The sequence below is a fragment of the Salvelinus fontinalis genome, chromosome 29, assembly GCF_029448725.1.
Source record: "Salvelinus fontinalis isolate EN_2023a chromosome 29, ASM2944872v1, whole genome shotgun sequence".
In the NCBI taxonomy this organism is placed as follows: domain Eukaryota; kingdom Metazoa; phylum Chordata; class Actinopteri; order Salmoniformes; family Salmonidae; genus Salvelinus; species Salvelinus fontinalis.
The window spans coordinates 20499702-20510623 of NC_074693.1; the positions used below are offsets into that span (position 1 = coordinate 20499702).

The following is a 10922-nucleotide window of genomic DNA, read 5'->3' on the forward strand; positions in this document are numbered from 1 at the left end:
TTTTATTGGCCAGTCTGAGATATGGATTTTTCTTTGCAACTCTGCCTAGGCCAGCATCCCGAAGTAACTTCTCCACAATCCTGTCTCGGGGAGATCTACAGACAATTCCTTAACAGGTGTGCCTTGTTAAAAGTTGATTTGCGGAATTTATTTCCTTCTTAACGCGTTTGAGCCAATCAGTTATGTTGTGACATGGTATAGGATGGTATACAGAAGATGGTATTTTACCAAATAGGGATAAGTCCATATTTTGTCAAGAACAGCTCAAATAGGCTTAGAAATGACAGTCCACCATTACTTTTATACATGAAGGTCAGTCAATACGGAACATTTCAAGAACTTTAAAAGTTTCTTCAAGTGCAATTGCAAAATCCATCAAGCGCTATGATGAAACTGGCTCTCATGAGGACACCACATGAAAGGGAGACTCAGTTACCTCTGCTGCAGAGGATAAGTTCATTAGAGTTGCCAGCCTCAGAAATTGCAGCCCAAATAAATGCTCGAGTTCAAGTAACAGACACATCTCAACATCAACTGTTCAGAGGAGACTGCGTGAATCATTGTCAAATTGCTGCAAAGAAACCACTACTAAAGGACACCAATAAGAAGAGACTTGCTTGGGCCAAGAAATACATGCAATGGACATTAGACCGGTGGAAATCTGATGAGTCCAAATTTGAGATTTTTGGTTCCAACCAGTCTTTGTGAGACGCAGAGTAGGTGAACAGATGAACTCCGCCTGTGTGGTTCCCACAGTGAAGTATGGTGGAGGTGTGATGGTGCTTTGCTGGTGACACAGTCTGTGTTTTATTCAGAATTCAAGGCACACTTAACAAGCACGGCTACCACAGTATTATACCTAGGAGTGATGGAGTGCTGCGTCAGATGACTTGGCCTCCACAATCACCAGACCTCAACCCAATTGAGATGGTTTGGGATGAGTTGGACCAGAGTGAAGGAAAAGCAGCCAACAAGTGCTCAGCATATGTGGGAACTCCTTCAAGACTGTTGGAAAAGCATTCCAGGTGAAGCTGGTTGAAAGAACGCAAAGCTGTCATAAAGGCAAAGGGTGGCTACTTTGAAGAATCTAAAATATATATTATGATATGTTTAACACTGTCAGTTACTACATGATGCCATGTGTTATTTCATAGTTTTGATGTCTTCCCTATTATTCTACAATGTAGAAAATAGTAAAAATAAAGAAAAACCCTTGAATGAGTAGGTACATCCAAACTCAGGTTAGCATGAGTGCTCAACAATGCACTCTCCTACCTCGGGGTCTCTTCTCACAGTTTCTGTCACAAAGATACGTGAAACAATACTTTCAAATCAACATTTTTATTGAAACTTAAATTAACGTATCCTTTATCTATCTCTATCCACACATACACAAAATTATTTACAACAACGGTGATGACCAAATTCAAGCAACACCCACCATTCAGACATCCACCTACTCAGCAGCAATAATCAGATGTTTCTACTGGACCTAGAGTTGTGTCTCCTGTGGCAACATGTAACTTTTTGGGCAACCAGACCAAATTCGCACAGAAATTTGGGTTATAGATCCATTATTCTACTTTAAAGCAAGTCTAAGAAGCGGTATATCTGTTCTATGCTTAAGTTTTGTTTTTGAGTCTTACTTTCAGTTTTGTACACACACTTAAAAAAGCTGAAACAATATTTTTGGCTATGGAAAATAGATTTCAATGGTTTAGATGTACAATGATTCTCTACACTATACTAGCTTATTTTGTTATATAAACTGATATTAGGCTAACTATTAGAGTTTTAGCAACCAGGAAATGGTGGCGGGATTTCTGCATAGTGAAACGTAAGTGGGCGGCAGCGTAGCCTAGTGGTTAGAGCGTTGGACTAGTAACCGGAAGGTTGCAAGTTCAAATCCCCGAGCTGACAAGGTACAAATCTGTCGTTCTGCCCCTGAACAGGCAGTTAACCCACTGTTCCTAGGCCGTCATTGAAAATAAGAATTTGTTCTTAACTGACTTGCCTAGTTAAATAAAGGTATAAAAAAAAAAAAAAAAAAAAAAAGTGCCATTCACATGTGCTATTGCCATCGACACAACATGTGGCATCTTAAAATAAAAATAAGAGCAAGTTGCTAAATGAAAATAAAATTCTAAAATGTGGCATTTCATTAAAACAGTATCTGATCAAAGGTAATATAGCTTCTGAGCTTAGTTTTTTCTTGGTTGTGGTCACTGGTGATGCAGATCCACAACGATCTGATTACTATGAAATGAATGACCAGCAGTAAGAGAATAGGTGGAATACATTTTTTTTTTTTTTTTTTTAAATGTAGGCAAATGTCTGTTGGCATAAGAGTGAGTCATTGCAGAAGAAACATCGGTTGAATGTGTATGTAAACGAAAAGGTATGCTTGTCCAGTAGGGAGCAGTGATAGTCGGCTATGACTCAAAGTGTCGCAGGTTTGGAGAGGGTGAAACCAGTGGATGAGTCATGGGTGTTTGGCTTCAGATGTATATGGGGTGGTATTGCTTGTGGGTCAGTTTCTTTCTGCAGGTTGGACAAGTGTGGGATCTCGACAGCGAGTCGCGGAGGCACTGACTGCAGAAAAGGTGACCACATTTTGTGGAGACCACTAGTCTGCCACTTTCAATGATCTAGAGGAAGAGGAAAACAGGATCTAAGTTGAAGAGACAACTTCACATTCTGGTAGCTACACAGCAATTACAGAAACAGTTTGCCATAGTCACCTTCACACACACAATGAAGTATGTTTCTCTTACCTCAGCATAGGAGTCCATACACACTGGGCAGCTGACTGTACCTGGCGTAGACCTGTGGAGAACAACAGACAATCAGGATCTACCGCAACTCAAGGTCATGATTTCAGTGGTCACGTGCCAATATTATGAGTGGATAAATGGATGGGTGAGATTGATGCTTTTATGTGCCCTAACGCAAATATTCTAGTAAAATTGTTTTTAAAAAACAATTGTATATGTCACCTGATAAGATTATCATGGTCAGAGAGGTTGCTAGTTAGTACCTGGCTCTACTGCTGGCCTGTAGAGAAGATAGGAGGTCAGCACTGAGGCTCCCATTGGCATCCCCCTCCTCATCACTGCTCAGCACGTAACTCTCACCGCCAAGTCCACGTCTGCCCCGAAGCCCTGATGTGTGCCATTTAGCAGATAAACATGCATTTTTCTAACTGAGTTTGTCTGATGTTGTGATGAATGATTACTTGAGGGTCAAAACATATAGTTAATCTAAATATAAATCTCTGTGATTGAGGAAAACAATGAATTACCTTCATCGACAACCTGGTCTCCCCATTCGCAATCATAAAGTGGTGGAAAATAATAAAATAGAAACATCAAATGTCAACATTTCAGTCTTTAAACAGTGACAAAAGCTTATTGTTATCAATACATTTAAAACAGCTAATGCATACATCATTATTTGCATAGAGAGAGCACCCAAACTCACCACCACAGAATCATTGTTGGTCAAGTCAACCACAGTTGACTCAGAACCTTCACATGTCAAGTCCACCACCTCCTCACCTGCACAGCCAAAAGAAGGGGTTGAAACATATCCATAATCAACAAGAGAGAAAGGCATAAAGCATTTGGTACTCACTGCTAGTCCTACTGCTCTCCAGCACAGCAATGGTCTCAGCAGCGGCTGCTGCACGAAGTGGCACAGTGGTGGTGACTCTGCTACTCTTGGCTGTGCGTCTGGAACTTGAGGGGGCTCCAGTCCTTCTCTTCCTCTGTGTCTGTGACAAAGTACTGCTTCTTAGTAACCAGACCACTTTGCTTAAATGAAAATGAAACTTTTGGAGGGTTATCATGTGGCAGGAATGTAGGCCTACAACAAACGCTACACATTGCCTGCTACCGTAGGCTGAATGCTAGAACAGCCATTTACATGTTAAAAATGTTATGGGATGCATTTTCTCTGTCGTTTTTCACATTAGGCCACTCTGGTAGGCCTACATTATGATCAAATAGCCTCAGTAGGTACAGCCTCAGTGTACACAGTAAACGCACACTGGAAGTTGCAAGGAATTTTCACAACGTTGCGCTCAGCAGAACTGACATTTTCTCTGTGCCTAAAAAAATGAGAGGGATGTAAAGGTGAGAACTTACTGTACTGCTCATGTTGTGATGGGAAAGGTGTGGATGAAAATCGGTAAAATATAGTACACGCTGAAAAATCTACATCTGTTCCAACTCAAGCTCTTGAGACCAATTTAACAGTAATCTGGGGAAATAAAATAAACCAATGACGTTACAAAACAAGCAGTCACATCTGATAAACACAACACACACTAGGCATGAGCCTTTACAATATTTAGTTTTTTTGTTTTGTGAAAAATAGAAACCTATTAACATTAGCTAGCTAATAAAACCAAACAGCACCACAATCCATCTCAGTATCTGTGCTTCTCTGCTTAGAGAAAGAAGGTGAGTTTAGATACTAGCTACGTTTATCCACAAACATTATAAGTAACCAATTGTTGTGTGGTTTAGTTGCTGTAATAACAACAAACACTGGTTAGCTAGCTAATGAGGTTAGCTTGCATATTAGCTGGGTCTGAGCAGGGCAGCTCATCAAGCGTAGGCTTATCCCAAGAACATGGTCATTAACACGGTTTATTAAGCATGACATGTGTCTAAACAACTAGCTAAAGTATCTGGTTATCACAAATGCAGTGGATAATGAAAAGATGAGCTATAGTAGCGAGAATTAACATTTTAGCTAACGAACAAAGCAAAGATAGCTAATGTAGCTAGTAACGCTAACACGCTCCTATGTAAGCTCTACCTCCTTGTAAAATAGGCTTACAACCTGAGTCAGCTTTACCTAACGTTAACAAAAACATTCAACATTTGGGTGAGTGACTGGTGACAGCTAGATGTATCAAATTATAAATAGTCCAGGTTTAAAATGGGGTACATACCGTTTCAATCACTTTTTGAAAATCAACTTCCTCTCTCCTGCAGCCTGCTAACCAAATACAACCGGAAACGCTTCTTCTTCTTTGGGGTTGGGTTGGCGGATCGTATCCACACGCCCCCCCTTCATAGAATGAGAAAATGCAGCAGCAGCCCTGGTGGGCAGAGCTGGGCACGTTGGATTGGGACACATTTTTTTTAGCTTGTCATTTTACAATGGGTCCGCAATGGTCATGTGTAGCCTAGTTGAGATCAGTGTATTGCATTTAATTTCGTCTTTGAGTTAAGTAAAAATATATTTCAGTAGTAAACAGGGAAACAACAACGAGTCCCAGGCAGTTCACAATAGAAAATACCAGAGGGGCATCATTTACTAGGCTACCTAAATTATTGGGATCATCTGGTTACCACCAGTTTTTAATTTATTTGTATTTTATTTCACCTTTATTTAACCAGGTAGGCAAGTTGAGAACAAGTTCTCCTTTACAATTGCGACCAGGCCAAGATAAAGCAAAGCAGTTCGACCCACATACAACAACACAGAGTTACACATGGAGTAAAGCAAACATACAGTCAATAATACAGTAGAAAAATAAGTCTATATACAATGTGAGCAAATGAGGTGAGATAAGGGAGGTAAAAGGCAAAAAAAGGCCATGGTGGCGAAGTAAACACAATATAGCAAGTAAAACACTGGAATCATAGATTTGCAGTGGAAGAATGTGCAAAGTAGAAATAGAAATAATGGGGTGCAAAGGAGCAAAATAAATAAATAAATACAGTAGGGGAAGAGGTAGTTGTTTGGGCTAAATTATAGATGGACTATGTACAGGTGCAGTAATCTGTGAGCTGCTCTGACAGCTGGTGCTTAAAGCTAGTGAGGGAGATAAGTGTTTCCAGTTTCAGAGATTTTTGTAGTTCGGCCAAAGGAGGAATTGGTTTTGGGGGTGACCAGAGATATACCTGGAGTATTTGTGTTTGGAATACATTGAGTTAGTTGACAACACAGACCATGGGACGCCTTTTCTCACGAAGATGTATTTGTCAAAGGTCCGCGGTGGGTCTGTGTAAACTATACGATTATATTGGAGACAGGTTTATAGCAGTGCATGTCATCTATTCCTTTACTCGTATAGCATTTCTAAGTAACAGCCATATCAGCAAGGGAAAATAATGGTTCTCACTTTATGATAAAACATTCAGATTTTCTGCCTGACTGTGGCGCTCTTTACCTGAATTGTTAGGATTTTCATGTGATCACAACAAAAATACTTATTTTGCTCAAATAGGGATATAATTACATTGTGTTTTTGAGAAGATGGGCCTGGCTGAGAATATAACATTCCGTTTTCTGCCTGATTGTGGCGCTGTTTACCGTTATTTTCTGGGTTGTCTAGTGAACAGAACAAAACCACTTATTTTACTCAGCTAGAGATTTAATGAAATTGTGTTTCTTTTAAAAGGTGGGCTGACATGAATAATACATTAAGGGGAAAGTATTCAGAGGCTGATTATCGTTTTGCACATCTTTTTATTTACAATGCTGGCTGCCATGGTTTACACAAACACAGGACATTGAATGCTACCCGAATTGACTCAGCGAGGTCAAACAGGTGTGTGTGTGATTGTCAGATTGTCCAGTGTCCATAGCAACCCTATTGATTCTCTATCCCCAGTGCATGTGGTGTATTTGTATTTATTATGGATCCCCATTAGTTCCTGCCAAGGCAGCAGCTACTCTTCCCGGAGTCCAGCAAAATTAAGGCAGTTAAACAATTTAAAAAACATTACAATATATTCACAACACATTTCATAACACATTAAGTGTGTGCCCTCAGGCCCCTACTTTACTACCACATATCTACAACACAAAATCCATGTGTACGTGTATAGTCAAATCAAATGTTATTTGTCACATGCGCTGAATACAACAGGTGTAAACCTTACAGTGAAATGCTTACTTACAAGTCCTAACCAACAATGCAGTTTAAAAAATACATTTAAAAAAGAAGAATAAGAAATAAAAGTAACAAATAATTAAAGAGCAGCAGTAAAATAGCAATAGCGAGGCTATATACAGGGGGTACCGGTACAGAGTCAGTGTGCTGGGGCACCGGTTAGTCGAGGTACTTGAGGTAATATGTACACGTACTGTAGGTAGAGTTGTTAAAGTGACTATGCATAGATAATAACAGAGAGTAGAATTAGTGTAAAAGAGGGTGGGTGGGGGGGGGGGGGCAATGCAACCACTTGCCATGGGGTAGCAGTGAGAACAGTCTATGACTAGGTTGGCTGGAGTCTTTGACAATTTTTAGGGCCTTCCTCTGACACCGCCTAGTATAGAGATCCTGGATGGCCGGAAGCTTTGCCCCAGTGATGTACTGGGCCGTACACACTACCCTCTGTAGTTCCTTGCGGTCAGAGGCCAAGCAGTTGCCATACCAGGCAGTGATGCAACCCGTCAGGGTGCTCTCGGTGGTGCAGCTGTAGAACCTTTTGAGGATCTGAGGACCCATGCCAAATCTTTTCAGTCTCCTGAGGGGGAATAGGTTTTGTCGTGCCCTCTTCACGACTGTCTTGGTGTGCTTGGACCATGTTAGTTTGTTGGTGATGTGGACACCAAGGAACTTGAAGCTCTCAACCTGCTCCACTACAGCCCCGTCGATGAGAATGGGTGCATGCTGTCGTAGCTGACATGTATAGTGTTGAGTCATCCACATACATAGACACACTGGCATGTGGCATGTTGTTAGTAAAGATTGAAAAAGTAAGGGGCCTAGACAGCTGCCCTGGAGAATTCCTGATTCTACCTGGATTATGTTGGAGAGGCTTCCATTAAAGAACACCCTCTGTGTTCTGTTAGACAGGTAACTCTTTATCCACAATATAGCAGGAGGTGTAAAGCCATAACACATACATTTTTCCAACAGCAGTCCATGATCAATAATGTGAAAATCCGGACTGAAGTCTAACAAAACAGTCCCCACAATCTTTTTATTATCAATTTATCTAAGCCAATCATCAGTAATTTGTGTAAGTGCTGTGCTTGTGGAATGTCTTTCCCTATAAGCGTGCTGCAAGTCTGTTGTCAATTTGTTTACTGTAAAATAACATTGTATCTGGTCAAACACAATTTTTTTCTAAAAGTTTACTAAGAGTTGGTAACAGGCTTATTGGTCGGCTATTTGAGCCAGTAAAGGTGGGCTTTACTATTATGTAGCTGAATTACTTTTTCTTCCCTCCAGGCCCGAGGGCACACACTTTCTAGTAGGCTTAAATTGAAGATATGGCAAATAGGAGTGATAATATCGTCCTCTATTATCCTCAATAATTTTCCATCCTCAGTAATTTTCCATCCAAGGGTGCCATTTGGTACACATCCCATCTGTTGATGAAGCCACCTGAAATCAATGGCTGCATACCAATTGTCCATCCCTCTCCGCATGGATATCCAAGCATTGGATAGGTGTAAGCATTAGCTTCAGCTACTTTACATCATTGTTAAATCCCTGAGATGAGAAGAAATGTGCAAGTCCACACTTTGGAAGAAGGACAATGGATATGCAGCCAATGTTGATAGTCACACACCTTGGAGTCGTTAGTAAAAAATAATATTCTATAAAAGGTCAAATGATTGACACAAGATGTTGCAGTAGTAGGTAAGACAATGGATCCAGATCTGTACATGTTAATTATGGACTTTAAAGTAACAGGCAGGTAGAGCGGGGCCAGGTGGGATAGGGCCAGGCACGTCCAGGTGTCAGGCCAGGGTGTCCTCAGTCGCGGTCCAAGAGCCTCAGGCCCTCCGGAAGGGGAGACAGAGAAAGATTATAGATGACGGTTAGTGAGAACATGACTAACACCATAGTACACTACATACACTGGGGGTAGAGAATAATCAATAGTGTTGCTATGGACACTGGATAATCTGACTAACACAGACACACACCTGTTTGACCTTGTTGAGTCAATTCAGGTAGCATTCAATGTCCTGCGTTTGTGTTAACCATGGCAGCCAGCATTGTAAATAAAGAGATGTGCAGAATGATAACAAGCCTCTGGATCCTTTCCCCTTAATGTCTTTAAAAATATATATACGTATATATATATGTGTTTTACCCGCTTTTTCTCCCCAATTTAGTGATATCCAATTGCAATCCAATTACAATCTTGTCTCATCACTGCAACTCCCCAATGGGCTTGGGAGAGGTGAAGATCGTGTCCTCGGAAACATGACCCGCCAAACTGCGCTTCTTAACACCTGCCCGCTTAACCAGGAAGCCAGCCGCACCAATGTGTTGGAGGACACACTGGTCAACTGACGACTGAGGTCAGCCTGCAGGCGCCCGGCTTGCCACAAGGAGGTGTTAGAGCACGATGAGTCAAGGAAAGCGCCCCGGCCAAAGCCTCCCCTAACCCGGCGATGCTGGACCAACTGTGCGCCACCCTATGGGACACCCGGTCACGGCCGGTTGTGACACAGCCTGGGATCGAACCCAGGTCTGTAGTGACGCCTCAAGCACTGTGATGCAGTGCCTTAGACTGCTGTGCCCCTCAGGAGACCCCTTAATGTATTTTTCATGTCAGCCAGGCCCACCTTTTCAAAGAAACACCATTTAATTAAATCTGTAGTTGAGTAAAATAAGAAGATTTGTTCTGGTCACAAAATAATCCAGAGAATTATGGCAAACAGCGCCACATTCAGGCAGAAAACGGAATGTTAGATTCTCAACCAGGACCATCTTTTCAAAGAAAACGAATTATCTCTATTTGAGCAAAATAAGTATTTTGTTGTGATCACAAGAAAATCCTAACAATTCAGGTAAAGAGCGCCACAGTCAGGCAGAAAATCTGAATGTTCTATCATATAGTGAGAACCATTATTTTCCCTGGCTGATATGGCTGTTACTTAGAAATACTATAACAGTAAATTAACAGATGACATCCACCGCAATAAACCTGTCTCCAATATAATCGCATAGTTTATTTACACAGACCCACCACGGACCTTTGACAAATAAATATCCGTGTGAAAAGGCGTCCTATGGTCTGTTTTGTCAACAAACTCAATGTATTCCAAGACTTGTGGTAACCTATGATCCCAATAATTTAGATAGCCTAGTAAACGATGCCCCTCTGGTATGTTCTATTGAGAACTGTCTGGGACTAGTTGTTTTCCTGTTTACTACTGAAATATATTTGACTTATTAAGTAAAATAGGAAATGAACTGCAATACACTGGTCTCAAATATATTAGCATAACTAGGCTACACAGAACCACGGTAGTCCCACTGTAAAATGAGAGGCTTTTATTGTATTAAAACGTGTCCCAGTCCAACATGCCCAGCTCTGGGCTTCTTCTTTTCTTCTTTTTTTCTCTTCTTCTTCTATGATATCATGGCGGTCCGCAAACAATCGTTTAAGTGCATGCCGCCACCTACTGTGCTGAATGTACGATCAATCGTGATCTGCCCAATTCTTTACTACCATGAACATAAAATAAAACCCAAAGAAATCCCTACTAACTTGTACCACACCATCCCCCTCACCTTCCCGCAAAACCCCTCCCTAACCCCTCCCCAAAACCCCTCCCCAACCCCCCTACCCCATTAAACTTTATCTATATCACGCTGAAACACTCCACCCTTAGGATTGTTCAGCATGTCAACAACCGTTTCAACAGTAACAGCTGTTACCCCCAATATCTCTTTTGTCGTCTCCACAATAACCTTCAACCCGAGTCTTATTGATAACCTTGAGCACAAGATTTCTGAACAGGCGTCGAAACCATGCCAGGACCATCAGAAGCACCAGCCCTGACAGTAGGTCCACTTACTACAGGTACATTTATGTACGCTCCATCAGTCCGCACTGTAGTTCTACCAATCTGTTTTACGGCCTCTGCATATGATAAATCATGACTGATCCTATATCTCTAATCTCTCTGTACCTGAAATTCACCAAATG

General features: G+C 41.3%; 1 protein-coding gene across 2 annotated transcripts; it reads right to left on the minus strand.

Annotated features, from left to right (window-relative positions):
• Positions 1–1325: 1325 nt before the first annotated feature.
• On the minus strand, positions 1326–5069 carry rnf4 (ring finger protein 4). Of its 2 annotated transcripts, none has more exons than XM_055888581.1 (8): positions 4961–5069; positions 4146–4260; positions 3634–3772; positions 3481–3557; positions 3302–3314; positions 3038–3161; positions 2775–2826; positions 1326–2648 (listed from the first exon to the last, which is right to left on the minus strand). In XM_055888581.1, the coding sequence occupies exons 2-8, from the start codon at positions 4155–4157 to the stop codon at positions 2499–2501; spliced, it is 567 nt and encodes a 188-aa protein (XP_055744556.1). In that variant the 5' UTR covers positions 4158–4260; positions 4961–5069; the 3' UTR covers positions 1326–2498. The 2 variants fall into 2 exon arrangements, with proteins under 2 accessions (XP_055744556.1, XP_055744558.1); XM_055888583.1 differs by lacking the exon at positions 4961–5069 and adding an exon at positions 4864–4954.
• Positions 5070–10922: the final 5853 nt, after the last annotated feature.